General features: G+C 37.4%; 1 protein-coding gene across 1 annotated transcript; it reads right to left on the minus strand.

Annotated features, from left to right (window-relative positions):
- Positions 1 to 12,633: 12,633 nt before the first annotated feature.
- On the minus strand, positions 12,634 to 19,312 carry LOC145002950 (uncharacterized). The gene is made up of 6 exons (XM_078962127.1): positions 19,260 to 19,312; positions 14,740 to 15,093; positions 14,234 to 14,387; positions 14,101 to 14,184; positions 13,101 to 13,980; positions 12,634 to 13,010 (listed from the first exon to the last, which is right to left on the minus strand). The coding sequence occupies exons 1-6, from the start codon at positions 19,310 to 19,312 to the stop codon at positions 12,634 to 12,636; spliced, it is 1,902 nt and encodes a 633-aa protein (XP_078818253.1).
- Positions 19,313 to 19,953: the final 641 nt, after the last annotated feature.

Below are 19,953 nucleotides of genomic sequence, written 5' to 3' on the forward strand. Positions count from 1 at the left end.
CTCTTCCGGAACCTGATGACACCCTTCCAAGGTGAGACCTTCAGAAGGACCATATCACCCACCTGGAACTCCAAGTCCAAACGCCTCCTGTCGGCGTAGCTCTTCTGCCGACTCTGCGCAGTCTGCAGCCTACTACGGACCTGCTGGATCAACTCAGTCGTCTTGAGCACCACTTCTGTGCTTCCGATGACTCGCTGACCGACCTCGCCCCAACAAATCGGGGTCCTACACTTCCTCCCATACAGCATCTCAAAAGGAGGTCGATCAATGCTCGCATGATAACTGTTGTTATACGAGAATTCCGCTAACGGAAGATACGTATCCCAACTGCCACCGAAATCTAGAACACATTCCCTAAGCATGTCCTCGAGAGTCGGAATCGTCCTCTCGCTCTGCCTGTCCGTCTGAGGGTGGAAAGCGGTGCTGAAAAGGAGACGAGTACCCATCTCGTCGTGGAACCGCTTCCAGAATCTGGATGTGAAACGGACATCTCGATCTGACACCACCGATACCGGTACTCCATGACGTGCCACAATCTCTCGCACATAGATATCGGCTAACTTTTCCGCCGATATACTCTCCTGGATCGGAATAAAATGGGCACTCTTCGTCAACCGATCCACTACTACCCATATCGAATCCACTCCTCCTGCGGTCCTGGGGAGCTTGGTGACAAAATCCATGGTGATGTCCTCCCACTTCCACACGGGAATGTCTAACGGCTGCATCTTGCCGTGAGGTCTCTGGTGCTCCGCCTTGACCTTCCGGCAGGTCAGGCATCTCTCAACATACCAGGCGACGTCCCGCTTCATGCAGGGCCGCCAATTATCAGGTCGAAGATCTCGATACATCTTCGTCGCCCCTGGGTGGATAGAAAATCGAGACTTATGAGCCTCGTCCATCAATACCTACCGCACTCCACCCCAGTACGGTACCCACACCCTCCCGTGAAGCGTCAGCAATCCCCGACTGTCATAATCAAACGAGGCTACTCGGCCCACTATCCTCTCACACTTCTGTCTCTCCTCCTTGAGGCCCTCCAACTGAGCCTCCTTGATCCGCTCCAACAACGGAGTGATCACTGTCATCCTCATACACAGATCTCTGATAGGGGCCGCCGACACTTTGTAGCTTAGGGCGTCGACCACCACGTTGGCCTTCCCTGGATGATAAAGGATCTCACAATCATAATCCTTTAGCACGTCCAACCACCTCCTCTGCCTCATGTTCAGACTCGGCTGATCCATAAGATACCTCAAACTCTTGTGATCCATGTAAATAGTACAACGGACCCTATAAAGGTAATGCCTCCAAATCTTTAGGGCAAACACAACTGCCCCCAGCTCCAAATCATGGGTAGGATAATTAGCCTCGTGAGGCTTCAACTATCTCGAGGCATAAGCTATCACATGGCCTCGCTACATCAATACTGCTCCCATACCTGTGATCGAAGCATCACAGTAGACTACGAAGTCTTCTACTCCCTCTGGCAAGGTAAGGATCGAAGCCTCGCACAATCTCTGTCTGAGGGTCTCGAACGCCGCCTGCTGCTCAGGCCCCCAACAATATACCACCGACTTCTTGGTCAGTCGGGTGAGCGGTACTGCTATCTTGGAGAAGTCCTGAATAAATCTCCGATAATACCCTGCCAACCCCAGGAAGCTCCGAATCTCAGATGGAGACTTCGGGACCTCCCACTGCATCACGGCCTCTATCTTGGCTGGATCTACCAAAATACCCTGCTGGTTGACGAGGTGACCAAGAAACTGCACCTCGCGCAACCAGAACTCACATTTGGAGAACTTTGCGAAAAGTCTCTCTCCTCAAAGCCTCCAGCAGCTCCCGCAGGTGCTCCTCGTGCTGCTCCTGCGTCTTGGAATATACCAAGATATCATCTATGAATACTATCACTGACCGATCCAGCATCGGCCTACACACGCGGTTCATGAGATCCATGAATGCGGCTGGGGCATTGGTGAGCCCAAATGGCATCACCACAAACTCATAATGACCATACCTAGTCCTGAAAGTAGTCTTCTGTACATCCTCATCTCTAACCCGCATCTGATGATAACCGGTGCGTAGATCGATCTTGGAGAACCAAGATGCTCCCTGAAGCTGATCAAACAAATCATCTATCCTTGGAAGTGGGTAACGGTTCTTCACTGTTACCTTATTCAACTCCCGATAATCAATACACATATGATGCGACCCATCCTTCTTCCTCACAAACAGGATCGGCGCTCCCCAAGGCGAACTGCTCGGCCGAATGAAACCCTTGTCTAACAGCTCCTACAGCTGTGTAGACAACTCCTGCATCTCAGGGGGAGCTAGTCGATACGGGGCTTTGGCTATCGGAGCCGCACCAGGAATTAGGTCGATCCTGAACTCAACCTGTCTCTCAGGAGGTATCCCCGGCAAATCCTCGGGAAACACATCCGGGTAGTCTCAAACAATAGGAACATCATCAACTATCGTCTTGCCCTTCTCCCGGGCATCCAAGACGTAAGCTACAAAACCGGCGCAACCCTGCTGAACATAGCGCCTCGCCCTTGCGGCGGAACAAAATGTCGGTCCTCGTTGTGGCCTCTCGCCCTGAATCACTAACTCTCCCCCACTGGGAGTGCGAACCCTCACTAGCTGAAGCTCACAGTCAATCACCGCCCCATTGGGGCTTAACCAATCCATGCCCACAATAACCTTATTCCCACGCAGGGGAATAGGTACCAGGCCCACTGAAAACTGCTCATCAAATATCTGAAGGGAACACCCTCTATGCACTCTGCCGACCCTCACGATCCTATCATCTGCTATCTCAACCTCTAATGGACAATCCAGCTCCCCAGGAGCTCTACTAAATCTCTTGCTAAGCGCAAGCGATACGAATGATCGGATAGCCCCCGAATTGAACAATACCAAAGCAGAAATGTCGTTCACAGAGAACGACCCTAAATAAAACATGCCACCATAAGTAATATTCAAACGATAATAATAATAATAAAGATATTAAGGGAAGATACATACCCGTCACCACATCAGGAGTCGCTCGCGCCTCCTCTGCTGTCATCTGAAACGCCCTACTCTTCGCCACTGGAGCATCAGCTCGGCCTTGTCGGCCATCTGTAATCCTCAAGGTGGCAGGGGCAGGTGCAGCCACCTTCCCTGCTGTGGCTAAGCTTGGACACTGGGACTTTTTATGTCCCCTCTGATTGCACTGAAAGCAAATCAGATCTGATGCTGCAACGGCAGTAGCAGGGGCCGTACAATCCCTACTCAAATGCCCAATCCGACCGCACTTATAGCAGCCGGAACTCCCTGCCTTGCACGCCCCCTCGTGCAATCTCCCACACTTGCCACATCGACCGTGGCTCTGCTGACTCCTAGACCTGTGATCTGAAACCTTGGGCTTTTTGCCCGAACCGCCTGAACCCGAAACCGCCTCCGGTTTCCTCTTCTTTTCCATCTCGAGATCAATCTCCCTCTCCCGAGCTCTAGCAATCATGTCATCCAGCGTTTTACAGCTGGACCGGCTCACAAACATGCGGATATCACTCCGCAACATCTCGTGATAACGGGCCTTCTTCATCTCCTCATCGGCTGCATACTGAGGAACAAGAAGAGCCCTCTCCCTGAACTTGGCGGTGATCTCCGCCACTGTCTCTGTAGTCTGGGTAAGGTCCTGAAACTCCCTAGCTAACTGCTGCACCTCAATGACCGGTGCAAACTCCGCCCTGAACCTGGTAGAGAAATCAGCCCAGGTCATGGCGTCCAATGTTGCATCATCCCCGATGGCATGTCCGACCTCCTCCCACCAATCCCGTGCCCTGTCCTTCAGAAGACAGGATGCCAATCTGACCTTGTCCCCCTCGGGACACCTGCTAGTGCGGAAAGCATTGGCCACATCCGCCAACCATCTGGTACTTGCTATGGGGTCCCGTGCCCCATGATAGTCTGGAGCTCCGCATGCCCTGAACTCCCTGAACGTAAGTGTGCGCGACCCCATCATGGCCGCTATCTCGGCACGGAAAATACCCAGTCTCTCATCCATCAGCTCTAAAATACCCTCCTTGATCGAACCGAAGATCACAGGAGTCTGCTCCAGTATGATGCGGGTAACCTCAGAAGAAAGGAACTCTCTGGTCTGCTCATCCATCTGCCCGACCTCCGGGCCTGATCCTGATCCTGATCCCCCTCCGGCATCTGAACTGCCGACTGCTGGTCTCGAACGCAACACTACCATTCTGAAACATATCATAACAACATCAGAACACTGAAATATCTCAAGGGATCATGATACTACTACTAGCTTCCTGGTCTTGTCTTGGCCTTCTTTGATTCGAGTACGGATCCTCTGCTTTCAGTAGTACGGGCCCATACTACCTTCCACATCTATCCGTACTTTCCTCAAGAACTGCCTTGACTCCACCAAGTCACTTCTACTACTGCTGCTCTCTGCTACTCTCATCCTAGGCTTGCCCTACGGAAACCTCAGGCTCGACTCAACTAGTCCTCAGCTGCTGAAGGTCTCCTTATAATGCTAATTAGCCACCACCTGAACACCATCACATGTGAAGAGGATCAGATAATCTTTCAAGTAAAAGACCTGTCCCTATAACGGTTGGACTCAAACAAGAGCTGTGCAATAGGGCCAGTTCCAGCACTCTGGGATTATTCAACCCTGATCACATGTGGTGTGACGTGTTCACCTAATGGCTAACTCCCATCACTCAGAACCCCACAAAGCACGAAGCAAGCAGCATTCGGATAAGGGAAACATACCCAGGCAAAACTATTCTCATAACGAGAAACTGTACTAGCATAGGATGCTAAGCTCATACTATCAGGCATAACCTAAACAGGCTATCCTACTGATGTCTACTCAATACTAGCATGCAATACTCATAAAGCTGCAACACATAAAGCAGGCACATAAGGCATTCTCCTAGATCCTTAGTCCTATACTAGCATGCTGTTCTACTAAAATTGAAACTGAACAATTAACTTGTATGGGTAATTTAGGAGTACTTACTTGAGCTCGGCTGATCGCAGGCACACACCTCTATCTCGTTAAAAATTTCTTTCTTTCTAAGTGCTTTCAAAATTCTTTTTAGAAGACGTTTTCTTTAAAAAAATCTTTTTATTTCCCCTTAGTTTGAGTTCAGATACACCCGGAAGTGTATCCGAATCCCTCAAACCAGGGCTCTGATACCAACTTGTAATGACCCAAAAATTTCGTTTTCCAATATAACCAAAATCATAATCTGAGTGTCATATCATAAAACCATACGTGATATATCCCAAACATAATAAAAACACTGTGCGGAAAACTGTATCATACTATGTCAAATCAAAACAACTAAATCAATCCCTAGGATAAAAACTAAAATTGTGGTGTGTGCGATGCTATCACCCCGAGCTCTTCCCACTGCTTGCGAAAGTACCTGAAACCAAAACTGAAACTGTAAGCACGAAGCTTAGTGAGCTCCTCCAAACTACCACATACCATACAATATGTAAATAAGAACATACTGGGCCTTGCCCACTGCATCAGACCGAAGTCTGGAACTAGCTGCATCGGACCGAAGTCCGGAACTGACAGGGACCTTGTCCCCTGCATCGGACCAGAGTCCGGAACTAACTGCATCGGATTGAAATCCGGAACTAACTGCATCGGACCGAAGTCCGAAACTGACTGCATCGGACCGAAATCCGGAACTAACTGCGTCGGACCGAAGTCCGGAACTGACCGATCATGGCATAGCATAAAACATAACACTATCCTAATCACATATACTGCATACTGCATCGAGACAGAGTCTGGAACACATAAAACAAACATGCTTGTATCACAAAGACATCAAGCCCCCTAACTACGGGAAGGAAACTCACCTCGTAAACTGACTGCTGAGTGTATAACTCTGGAAGCTAACTGCTGCTGCTCCGGTATCTCCCCGACTACAAGTCCAAAGACACACTCAATCAAATACTAAACACTGCACTTGGGTAAAATGACTCTTTTACCCTTGGTCAAAGTCAACTCTCATTTGACCTGACTCGCCGAGTTGGGCCGCCAACTCGCCGAGTCTCTACTCTCACATCTCAACCCTACTCGCAGCTACTCGTTGAGTATGGCATCGACTCGACGAGTACCCTCTCGATCCAAGAACTCAGACAATCTTCATCCGACTCGCCGAGTCATATGAACAACTCGACGAGTTGTTCTTAAGCTTAAGAAGATTGCCTTGGACTCGCCGAGTTGTATGAACAACTCGCCGAGTCCCTCCATTACTGAGTCTACCCTCAACTCGTTGAGTCCACCCCACTACTCACTGGTCCCACTCGACAGACACCGCTCAAAGGAAGAAATCGGGGACTTGCGACTCGACTCGCTGAGTCGTTCTTCCGACTCACCGAGTCACCGCCATGCAACTATTCTATACTCGATTCTGCTCGAATCCAAAACATACAAAATGATAGATCTGAGTCCAATAAGCTGGTTTACCACGTAAATTTTCCAACTTTACGTGTACAAACACATGAACAAGGGAATAATGGCTAAAAGATGCTTAAAATAGGTAGATCTAGGGCTAATATGAAAAATAGCTCCATAAAGGTAATAGATCTGGGCTCTACAACTCCTAAATAAACAAATCTAAAGATATCTCAGCATAATAGGGCTTCCATATCGACATAGGGCTTGAGAAAAGCATCAACTAGATCTAAAAAGGGTTTTAAAGCATAAAAGGGAAGGAAATCTGAAGAATACCTCAAAGAGCTCTTGTTTTCGCTTGAATCTCTGTTCCACACTCCTTCTCCTTGCTCCTTTCTTCTTCTCCTTCTTCAAGCCGGAAACGGGTCGTTACAGAATTGTCTTACATTTTAAGAACCAAAGTGGAATAAATCACAATATAAGGGCCAAAAGGAAAGTACCTCAAGATGTTACTATATATATATATATATATATATATATATATATGTGTGTGTGTGTGTGTGTGTGTGTGTGTTTGTGTTTGTGTGTATGTGTGTGTATATGTGTGGTTAAGTAAGTAAATGTATAATGCAAGGTATAATTTCAACAAAGTAATTACTAATAAATAGAAATACTTCAATCAGATTTTAGGTATTGTAAATTTTAGTAGAACTATATGTCTAATATTATTTTTATATATTAATATTTTCAAGATTCAAGTCCAATATCAAGGACGAGGGTATCCACACCCTTGTTTTTTGCATTTTGGGCTTCCCCGTCTCGAGTCAGCTAAGGGATACTTTGATCAAACAAGATGTTGGTATTGGATTTTTTGGGTAGGAAATAAGGTTTTTTTTATTCCTAGACATGATCAAATTGAGTTATAACGTTGTCGGTTTGGTCCTCCTTTATAGAGAACAACCCCAATTCCCTTTTACTTTCTTACATCCTTGGTATCTATTGGTTTTATTAAATATTATTTGAAATGATAAAACTTTTTTATTTCAATATGGCAATGTTAAGCAAAAAAACAAAATTCTAACATTTGAATCCATATTTTAAGTTGACTTGGAGGTTGAACGTTGCTTGTTTTAAGGATATGGATGGTTCAGTTTGAAAAGGCACTAATATATATATATATATATATATATATATATATATATATATATATATATATATATATATATATATATATATATATATATATATATATATATATATATATTAATGATGTCTCTTCTTAGGAACAGTAAAGTTCCTAAGGAATTGGCAGAAGTGGTCCCTGTTTATTTATGTATGTTAAAATGCTTATCTTTTCTGTCTTGGGTGCTTTTATGCCATTATCGGTCCTTTTCCAATCAACCACTGACTGGGATAGGGAATCTTATTTTCTTCCATCTTCTCTGTCTTTTCTCTTGCCGAAGGTTGCTTCTTCAACTTCAATTTCATCATCAGTCAACACACAAGAAAAAATCAACGTTCATGCCAGTTGTTCGATTGCTCTCTGAAGTGTGAGACACAATGTTAGGATCAACAAGCATTTAATCAGGTGTCTCAACCCCTTCTTTCATCTTTGTTTTCATAATTTCATAATTTTGGGTTTCTGCCGCTTCGAACATCGAGGTAACTATTTAATTTTGGGTTTATGATATGTACTCATGGTAAACGTCCTTCAAATTTGATGGCCATATAACCGCTACCTTCAAAACATGCTATGCTTTGTCCTTTCTCCTTCTAACTCCGACGACCCTGTTCAACGTCTTAATAGGCCTTCAGTCACAATCCCATCCAGAAGCTATCGATAAACAACCAAATATTAGGGCCCGTTTTTGGGTTCATCAAACGTTTAACCAGCCAGGTATCGATGCTCCTTCTTTTGTCTTTCTGTTCTCAATTTCAATTCTTAGGGTTTAGTTTTGGGTTTATGATATGATTTCAAGTGTTAGCTTAATTTTCTCAGTTTCTGCAAACCTGTTGTCAGTGTTTTCTCTTTGATTTTAGCTTCCTATCCGATTCTGAAACCGATTGTCGGCCTCAAATCAAAGCTGAAGGTTAGGTCCTTTTCTTTTGTTGGATTATGGCCTAATCTTCTTACAAAATTCAACAAATGTTTCAATTTGAGGTCGTTCTGATATCTTATGCTCTCTCTCTCTCTCTCTCTCTACATTTGAGGTCAAGTATTTAACATTGAATGGAGAGTCGCTGGTCAGGCGGAAGAAAGATACTAAATCAAGAATAATTATCGATTTTGTAATTGTGTAAGTATTTTTGTTAGTTGTTTATTGATGATTAGATGAAATGCAATGTTGATATAATTCACAGATGTCCTGAACCCTATCTAAGAATCAAATCAGAAGCAAGTAACCTTTTATGTATGTATCTCAAGTAAGTCGTATTAATTTATTTTTCTTTTAATTAAGTTTTATTTTTTTTATTTGTTGTTATATAATATTTACAGAGGAAGAAATGTGAAGAAAGAAGTTTGAGGTTTTTCATGAAAGTTACTTTGTAAACACTCTATCCTTCTATCCTAGAGTTTATTACACTTCACAAGATGTTATTATTAATATGGAGATGAATTGTTCAAGGAAGTTTCTTACAAGATGGGTTAGATACACATTGAAATCAAGTTAAATATATTTTCTTTCTTTCTGACATTGCATCATTTATTTCCTTCCAACACTTTGGGATTAAATATTTCTCTCCCCATGAATTCCATATATTTGGCATAAAGAATTTCATAAGAAGTTTGAGAAGAATCAGTCCTACTAATGGATTTCCTGAACCCCTTCTGAGTAGCTATGAGGCCCTTTCTCTGATTCTTGCAACAAATTGGTATACCTGTTTATACAATTTTTTTTCTAGGATTTAGACGGGCCCAAAATTGGCTGCACGAGAGATCGTTAAACATTCATTTGTGTGTCAATTAATAAAAAGATAATTTACTCTCTTAATTTGTTTTCTATTTTTTATTTTTTAATTAATTTTACTTTGAAATTTTCCTGACTTTCCCCAGTTTGTGAGTGATTCCTTTTAAAATTGTTTATTAGAGTCAAATTTCGATTTACCTGTGCTTATTAATTGATGGACATTTCATGTAGATGGTCAACAATGAAATGGGGAGTTGGAAATTGACATATACAGATTTGTCAAGAGCCAGACCAAGGAAGGATTTGGTACCAACAACTACAAGTACAAGTACTTGGTAATTGTTTTTCTAAAAGCTTTGATTCCACTGCAACAGCAAAGTAGAAATTTGCAATGACATAACAGAAACATAAATAAAACAAAAGCACCAAAAAACATTACAGGAGAAACGATGTTGTCCAATAACTCCAATAAGCATTTTAAAGATTAGATTTGGTGGGTTTGCCATCACCAACCATTGAATTTATATTTGTTTATTGTCTTATGGTAAAAATTTACTGATTTGGGGTTGACTGGAGGGGCATACCATTGCAAATATTTTAAACTTTTTTTATTGTTACAGAAAGTGCTCTTTGGGTTAAAAGAAACTAATCTTAGAAATTGAATTGTGACACTTAATGTCGGTATAGCTTCTATTGTTATCATAAATACAAATTTTAGGCTATTTAAAATTTTAAATAGTTATGTTGCGATGTTTCATTTGCTATATAGGCATCTTTTTGGGTCAGGGAATTTGGCTAGAGGTTTAGAGCCCATGTATGCATGTATCTGATGAATTAGATTTGGATATTAGGATAACATCCACCAAATAGCAATATACTTTCATATTTTTCCATAATATAGCAACATCCTTTCTTTTAATTGAGTTATTGTCTTTTGGGTTTATCATTTGTTCATGATTTCTTTCCTATTTATGATTGACAAATAAATAAAAGTTTGTTGTTGTTTCTTGCATTTAGCATTTATCATCTTATTTATAACAAAACAATCAATCAATTATCTAACATGCATAGACATTTAGAAAAAAAAATCAACAAATGTGTTAATATACCAATAGGACTGAAAAAATGACCATTGAACTTATCTGGACCAGGGGCTGATTCAGATAGTTTTCTTATCAGTTCTCTATTGTTTGCAATATTTTCTCTAATTTTTTAAGTAGAAAATTTTCAGGATTTTGATTATTTTAGTGGATGTATTTGATCCTTAACTAGGTTGGCCAATAAAACATGAAGTTGGTGAAATCCCCCGATGGCAGAAAGTGGCTTTATGGAGAGGTTCATGGCAAAATTTTGATGACCGCTTATTGGGTTCAGACGATAATAATATCTTAATTCATCAACGATCGCGTTGAAGACTGTAATAATTAAGGCTTATAATTTTGTATTTTACTATACTTCTCGTGTGTAGGCCTATACCATTTATAAGCTTCTAACATGAAGTACGACACAATTGTCAATTTTTTCTCCGATCTCCATCTTTGGTTGTTGGTTTGACCATATCTGTAAGCGATTAAGTATAAGAAACAGTAATGTACTTTAGTTAATGACTATGACAACACCTTAAGAATAACATACAGTCTAACCCACGCGTAGAAACCCATCTAGTTAGTATAATTGATGTCTTATCTTAGAGAACAATTGTTTTTTGTTCGGCAGAGACCAAATCAAATAAACAACTAGGTGTAATTCTAGAATTTAACGAAATTAGTTTAAAATTTCTTCACTCATCTAAAGGTAAATATCTGAAAAGTAACTAAATTTATGCTTGAAATTCAATTTTGATATTGTGTTATTTTTCGTCTCAAATTGAACGTGTTTTCAATCTTTTACGATTCTAATAATTTAACCGATCAACCTGGTTGCTTGCTGACGTGGCATAATGACGTGTCATTTTTTATAACGTGGCATGCTAATGTGTCAAAACTGGAAAAAAAATTACACAAAACATACTAAGTTTTCAGTTTTTTCAATTTTGATACTAATTTTTCATTTATCAATTTTGACACTATTTTTTTTATTCCAAATCGAAAAAAAAATTTCATTTTTTTTCACTTTTGACAATTTTCCATTTGAAACCCTATAAATTAATCCTTTTTTCATTGGAAACCATATAAGTACATTTGTTTCATTTAAAAACCTTTTTTTGTATAAATATAAGGTTTTTTACATTCAAAACATAATGTTATGTATAAATATGTATCGGTTATATTATAACGATATTTTTCATTAAATACACAACTGTAAAATGAGTTTTGATGTGGGAAATGCATAGTCAATTATGCTAATATGGGCTCGGAAACATGAAGGTCTAGGGGTCACTTTAATTACCAAGAGAGTATTCATTGTATATATTAACAATTTTTGGTTGTTGCAAATATACTTCTTGATTTGTTAGAAAAAATGTATAACATCCTAATATAATACACCGACTTTATAGATAACATCCTGAAAATGTATAACATCCTAATAATGAATGAAAAATGTTTGTTATATACATCTAGTGTACTCAATTTGAATTCTTGCATTCATTATAGATGATCAAATTACGATACACCAACTTTATAGATAACAAACGAAATATGTATTAATTATATTATAATTGTGTTGTATTATAATCATAATTTTCATGTATTATTACAATGTTATAATTTTCCCAACAAATCAAGAAGTATATATCTGCAAGTACCAAAAATAATAAATATATACAATGAACGATCCCCTGGTAATTAAAGCAAGCCTCATACTTTTGTTTTACCGATATCGTATTAGCTTATATGTTTGTGCATTCCATGCCTCCAAACTCATTTTAAAGTTGTGTACTTAGTGAAAAATATAGTTATAATATAACTAATACATATTTATACATAACATTATTGTTTGAATGTAAACAAACCTTTTATTTATACAAAAAATGTAGTTTTTAAGTGAAAAAAATATATTATTTCATATGGAAAAAAGACAATTATTTATATAGTTTCAAATGGAGAATGTTCAATATGGAACAAAATTGAAAAAAAAATAATGTTTTATTTGGAAAAAAAATAGAATGTAAAAATTATCAAAAAAAACCAAATAAAACTTAGTGTCACAATTGAAAAAAGTGAAAACTTAACAGTGGCGTAGCCAGAATTTTGTGCTAGAGTAGGCCAAAAATTTTACAAAAAATTAAAGAGTAGCAAAATACATCAAATGATAACAAAATGTAACAATGTATGCATTTTAAAAGTAAAATTTTCATTTAAGTTGCACACGACGCACTCTTAGATCATTAAAATTATCTAAAACAGAGTCTATACTAAAAATCTTAGCGATATCATTCTCGATGTAAAGAATATGATTATCAGCAATAAAAGCATCATCCATTTTATTACGCACTCGAGTCTTCACAATTTCCATGGCGGAAAATGCACGCTCAGTAGTTGCAGTAGACACCGGTAGGGTCAACACAAGCCGAATCAACCAGTCAATAAGATAGTAATGACTCGATTTTCCTGTCTCTACCAAACCTTGACATACTTCAACAATAGATGACAACTTCCCCAAAAATGGATGGTCCTTCACATCAGCTTCAAAGTGCTTCAACTGAAATTTTAAAACATCTATTTCCTGTTCTGTCAAATCAAGTTAATAATATTTTTTTGCAAGTTTGCAAATAGAATTAGAATTCAAGTGTTTATATCCCTCTTTCGGATCCAAAGAACCACTAAGTTCTAAAAGCTCTACAACTCTTTCATTGAACCTTGTGTCAATTTCCTGTAACTGAAAATCAATTGTTTCATTAAATATATCAAAATGATAGTGATGCTCAATAGTAATATGACCTCCCTTCCTGTTGCTTCTCCATTCAAAATAAGGATCTTTGAATTCCGGAATTTCAATGTCATATTGCTTACAAAACTCAATTACGTTATCAAGAAAAGAGCCCCATTCATTATCTCTAAGGGTTTCAATCAATTTCATCGTATGGGAGACCATTGTGATTGCACTTATGATGTCTTTAGACTTTTGCTGTAAAGCGTGACAAAGAATATCATTAATTCCCAAAATCTGTTTCATCATATGTAGATTGAAAACAAACTCAAAAGTTGTCCTTCTTTTCAACGCAATACTAGCATCACCTTTTGTTTTATAATTAGAGCCTGCTTTTTTTATGTTTTCCAAAACTGTACAAGTTGGATTATACATCTGAAGAAGACTGCTAATAGAATTATAATGTGAGCTCCAACGAGTGTCTCCGGTACGCTTTAAAGTACCAATTTGATTAGCCACTTTACCGATTTCAATCTCACCATATTCTAGCAATTCTGCAATTTTAGCAGCTTGAGCATCTTGTAGATCATCTTGGCGTATACAACAAGCACCCACGGCATTCACAATGAAAGATAAATTTTGGAAAAATTCATGTACAGAGTTTACTTCTCTAGCTGCTGCAACTAATGCAAGTTGTAACTGTTGGGCCATACAATGTATATAATAAGCACATGGATAATACTTAAGAAATAATGCTTGTAATCCCTTCCATTCACCACACATGTTGCTAGCTCCATCATACCCCTGTCCACGAAGATTCTCAATGGCAAGCTTGTAAGAAGTAAGAGTTGCACATATTTAATACAAAATGGAAGATGGTGTATCTTTGATATGAACAAGATCAAAAAATCATTCTTGTATGTAACCTTTTTTCTCAACATATCGAAGAACAATGGCTTTTTGTTCTTTCTTACTTTCATCACTTGCCTCATCCACGATTATGCAATATTTAGAATCACAAATATCCTCAACTATCTTTTTTCGCACTTTCTCAGCAAAAACATGTAAAAGTTTCTTTGTGAACCTCAGGTGAAATATATTTTGCGTTGTCGGGTGCATTTTCTAAAACGACATTTGCAACCTCTTCATTATAAGAAGCCGAGTGTTTGATCAACTCAATGAAGTTCCCACGATTTTTTTGAATCAATTTTCTCATCATGTCCCCTAAAAGCAATCCCCTGAAATGAAAGAAAACGAACAACATCTATTGATGTTTTCACCCTTAGCCTCTTCTTTTCAATTTTGATCAACAAATTATTTTTGCATCACTTTATCAATATGTACCGATTGATTCATCAAAGTATCACAAAATTGTACAACAATATTATGTTGAGAGTTTGGCCCTTCTCGTATATGTTTCAAAAATGAACAATATTTCACTTTAACTTTGTTCAAGTTTTTAAAACCCTTGATTGTAAATGCATCATGACTATTCTGTGTATTTGATTCTTCAAGAAAAAGATAGCAAAAAAAAAACAATATGCACTATCTTTAGTTTTAGAATACTCAAGCCAAGGAAATTCGGAATACCATTTAGACTGAAAGCGTCGCGGATGACTTTTTGACCCAGATTGAGGATATTTATGCAAAACAGGTTGATGTGGCCCCGATCTTAAGTATGCTCGTCTGATTTCATCATTTATATTGGCAGCATATTTCCATATAGGAGGACGTAGGCCAGGATCATGTTCAATAGAACAAAAGCTAGGATTTTCAACCGTCGAAGCTTGTTCATGCTTCTTTGTTGCTGCAAATGGTAGATTGTTACCATCTTCAGGAGGTGGTTGAGGTTTTCCAACTGGTGATGATGATGATGTGTTCTCTTCGCCTCTTGATAAAACATTACGTGTGAAAAATGAATCTAATCTTTTTTGTTTTGTTCCCCTTGCTCAACAAAATACACTAATCACAAAAAAAAATAATTAAAAACAAAATAATATATTCTTATACAAAACTAGTTTATATAATATAATACAAGAACTAAATCAATTAATTTTATATAAGATATAAATAAAGAAAATAATTGTAATTAAGATAATAAACAAAATACGAAACATCTATATGTATATATATAATTGTACCTAAGAGATGATAATAATAAAAATGTGTAGCTGATGGATGAATGCAGAGAACATTATTTAAATTGTCATAGAATCTTGAGTAGGGCGAAAAATATAAATCTGATAAAGAGTTTTTGTTTTTAGTTTAAATGGGTGGGCACTAAGAGTCCAAAGTTCATTTTGTTTAATGAATATATATATATATATATATATATATATATATATATATATATATATATATATATATATATATATATATATATATATATATATATATATATATATATTTGGTGAGGGTGGGCTAAAGCCTAATGTGGCTTCAATGTACCTAGCCTTTGAAACTTAGTGTTTTTTGTGTAATTTTTTTAATTTTGATACGTAATCATGTAATGTTAGCAAGCAATCAGATTGATCGGTCAAGTGATCAAAATTGTAAAACTTTGAAAACATGACGTCCAATTTGAGACGAAAAACGCATTGTAAATTGAATTTTCATATAAACTTAAAGACTTTCACAATATTTACCCAATATATAAATATCTCATTGGTGAATCCAGTATTTAAATTTACTTATGTGCAATTTAATTTATATATCAAAATACAAAGTATTATGTTGTAAATAATAGTATCAAACTACAAGAGTACATTCTTATTGGTCCCTCTAATTTGGTCAAATTAGTAATTTTGGTCTGTCATCATAAAACTATAACAGGTTGCATACATGTGCTCTCAAATCTTGAAATTATATCCTTGGTCAATGTAATATGACTATATAATTCCCCACATAATTGATTTTAGCCTTTTCTATTATCTAAATAATTTAAAAAAAAATGTTTTTTTTATAGAGTGTCCCACCCACCCACATCACTTCTATAATTTACTCTTATATCAATTGATCTTAAAACGATATCCAAATCATCTAGTAAATACATAAAAAATATGAAAATAATTGGTTAATGAATGTTTTCCATATAAATACATTTTTAATAAATTGAGTTTTGGGATTAGTATTTTAAATTTTGTATTATTCACTTCGATAATAGCCATATATGTTTATAATTTCATTTTATCTATTTTTATCGAAATAGTAGGTTATAACATATATACAACACAAATAACAAAATTTTAAAAGTATTTTTTATTTAATTTTCAATATATAAATGATAGCTTCCGGAACGTAAAATGTCATATAAGAAAATGGTTCTTTATTTATTTTTTTATTCCACGTAGGAAATCGTCAAAACGACCATTTTACAACATAGATAACTATAAATGACAATTTTTAGAAAGTACAATGCTATAATTTTTTTAACATATTCCGCTCCATTTTCAATATCTTAAAAAATATGTCTTTTTACAATTGAGATACTACAAATGATAGTTTCCAGAAAGTAAAATGTTATAAAAGAAAAAAATTATTTATTTTCCACTATATTTGAAATCCCGATAATACCATTTAAGAAAGTATAATAATATAAATGACAGTTTCTAGAAAGTAGAATGATATAATGATTTTTTTTCTAATTCGTGTTCGAGATCATAAAATAACATTTTACAAAGTATAATGTTGTAAATGGTCGTTTTAAGAAAATATAATGTTATAAACTCATAGTCTATTGGTTTTAAATCATCCTTTTTAAAATATAAGAAAAATATTAGATAGTTAGGGCGGACGGTATGATATGCGGATCCAGAAATTGGTTGGCGGTATCGTTCGTACAACCAAGGTGGCAAATCCATCACAGGATTTGGTATTGAGCGAATAATGTTTGGCGGGTTACATATCTTGCTTTTTTTCACTCTCTTTTTTTTTTTGTACATTAACTGGTCAATAAAATATATTTTTTAAACTGTTATAAATAAACTTTTCCACCTTCGTAAACAATCACACATTCTTGAATTCCATTCTAACATTCTTCAATCATTCATTTTCTCTCTATAATTCTATTCCATTCGATACCTTTCCACAAAATCAATCCAAACATCCGAAAATTAGTAATGGCAGAAAATTCCTATGGTTAATTGTAAAATTTTCAAAAATATTAACGGATCGTTAATCTCCAAAAGTAACAAACATAAAGTATAATAGAGTTAATTTGTAATATTAATCAAACTATGATAAAAATACAAAATGTCGTACTAAAATATATATGATAAATCAACCAAATCCTCCCTAAACCATAAAAATTAGTGTGTTGAAGCGCATATATATATATATATATATATATATATATATATATATATATATATATATATATATATATATATATATACACACGTCAACGTGCTTTCGAAAATACAAATTTTGTAGAAATCTAACTTCGTATGAATTATTTATGAATTTTAGAAGATATAAAAAGAAACATCGCACACAAAGTTACAACGACGAAAACTTAAAGAAGATTGGTTGAATTTTAGAGAAAGTTACAAACTAGACAATCGTAGTACTAGTTAAAGTAGGAGTTATGAGGCAAAGAATGTCTAAACAGACATCAAATGTGAGAGTTATGATTTTTATAAAATTTTGACGGTAATAAAAATACGTGAAAAATAAAAGTTAAAACTAGACAAAACGACCAAAAGAAAAGTTGTAGAGGATGACGATACCTACACGAATATATGAGTCATTGAGAATGTAGTTAGTATGCAAAAGTTACAGAATTTCAAAGTTAAATGTTTACCGTCATGCGCGCTCGCGCGAAGTGCACCTCACGCACCGACATCCGATTGCATCAAGATACGGGATAATGTGGCATACTAAGATGAGGACACGTGACATTATCGTATGGTTCGCATGCATTTTCATGGCGCACACTCCAAACCTGCTATAAATAGTAGGTCTCGACAGTTCATAATCTCACACCATTCTGGATTCTCTATCTCTAAAGACGCTTCGCATGTCATCGCCCCAATCGCTCCTTGAAGTGCTAATAATATGAATAAAAATCAAATCACGTGATTCTCTCCTGATTTATTGTAATTTCATCAACCTCTCCTTGCTTTGTTGTATTTCCTTTTTATCTCTCAAATATACAAGGAGACAATTTCTCTCATAAATGTTATCAAGCCTAATTTCGATCTTTTCTTACACAACAAGAAATGGCACATTCATGGACGACAAAATGCGTCGCAAATAGTCAAGCAAGTCGCCCCTAAAGGTATTAGGGATGACATGTCGTCCCAATTGATTGCCGCAAATACCTTGTAGTTAATACTTAAAAGTCGTCCATAATACTTGTTGCTAATACCTGTCATCACTAATACTCAAAATTCATCCCTAAAGGCGGTGCTTGGTGGTTGGAATGGGGAAATCTCCTTAAGACCACCAAAAGTAGTAAAATTATCAATAAAAAAAATTTAAAAAAAAAAAAAAAAAAAAAAAAAAAAAAAAAAAAGAGAAATGGATACAAAAACAAAAAATTGTAGAAATCAGAAAGAAAAACAAACCTTTGTCAGGGGAGAAGTACGTTGGAAACTAAGAACGTCGTCGGTGGAGCAGGTATGCCGGTGAGGAGTTGGAAATTACTCCGGTTAAAGAAGTGGGGTGCATCATTGGTTAATTGTCAATGGAAGATGCAAAACGAGTCTCCAGTCACCGGAAAAGCGTTGAAATCGCTGGAAGAATGAGAGATAAATGTAGTGGAGGTGGTACCTGATCTGCGATCTGCTACCTGGACGGGAACAAAAAGGCCACCCTTCAGAGGCAGCGCCTTTAACGACGTCGATTTAACCATTAGCGGCGACACGTTAGAGGGAAAACACACGCCGATTTTTTGTTAACCCCATCTTTCGGATCAAGATGTAATTGTAGGGCCAGGACTTGATCCGAAGGCATTCACACGGATCGCCGGTACCTTTAGGGACGACACCATTAGCGACGATGGGTACCTTTAGCAACGACAAAAACGAGAATTGTCGTATGTCGTCCCTAAAGGTACCTGTTGTCGCTAATGATGTCGCCCCTAAAAGTTATATTTCTTGTTGTGTTACCCAATCCACCTCCCTTCTATCACCGTCACTTGCACCACCCTCTCCACTTCCATGACGAATTCTATTAATGACACTTTCCTAATGGCCACCGTCCTTCACATGATCACAATAAAACTATCATCTACTAACTACCTTCTATGGAATAATCAAATTCTTCTTGTACTTTCTTCCCAAAAATTACAAGGACATGTTGATGGCTCTGTTCTATTGCTAAACTCAACCTTCGCTGAAGAAGCTGTTGTCTAGATACTAAGCTTATCCACTGCTCACCATATATGGTTGGCTCTTGAGGCCGCCTACAACAATATGTCTGTTGAACGGTTTCATCACCTTCGTGATTCTCTTCGTAAAATAACCAAAGTTTCTCTCTCTGTTGCTAACTATTGTCAAAAATTCAAAGCTAAATGCGATCAGTTGTCTACCGTTGCACAATCCATAGATGATGCTGATAAGTTTCACCGGTTCTTGTGGAGTCTTGGTCCATCCTTTCAATCATTCTATACTACCGTCCAAGCAACCAAACCCTCCCCGGTATTCCGAGATCTTTTTCCTTAGGTGGGGAGCCAGAAGCACTTTCTGCAATCGCTTCATGGCCCTACTACTTCGCCTGCTATTTTTTTGCTCAACAACATCAAAACTGAAACCAATATTTTTCAAACAACCATAGTCGAGGGCACTCCAATAACTTATTTGG

The sequence above is a fragment of the Lactuca saligna genome, chromosome 6, assembly GCF_052625555.1.
Source record: "Lactuca saligna cultivar CGN05327 chromosome 6, ASM5262555v1, whole genome shotgun sequence".
Classification (NCBI taxonomy): domain Eukaryota; kingdom Viridiplantae; phylum Streptophyta; class Magnoliopsida; order Asterales; family Asteraceae; genus Lactuca; species Lactuca saligna.

What these genes read in the sequence shown, in the direction of transcription:
- LOC145002950 (XM_078962127.1), bottom strand. Translation starts at nt 19,312, where the DNA reads ATGGAAGTGGAGAGGGTGGTGCAAGTGACGGTGATAGAAGGGAGGTGG. An exon ending in CAAAATATATTTCACCTGAG is followed by an intron (nt 14,185 to 14,233) that starts GTTCACAAAGAA and finishes GTGCGAAAAAAG; the next exon opens with ATAGTTGAGGATATTTGTGA. An exon ending in AGAAAGAACAAAAAGCCATT is followed by an intron (nt 13,981 to 14,100) that starts GTTCTTCGATAT and finishes ACTTCTTACAAG; the next exon opens with CTTGCCATTGAGAATCTTCG.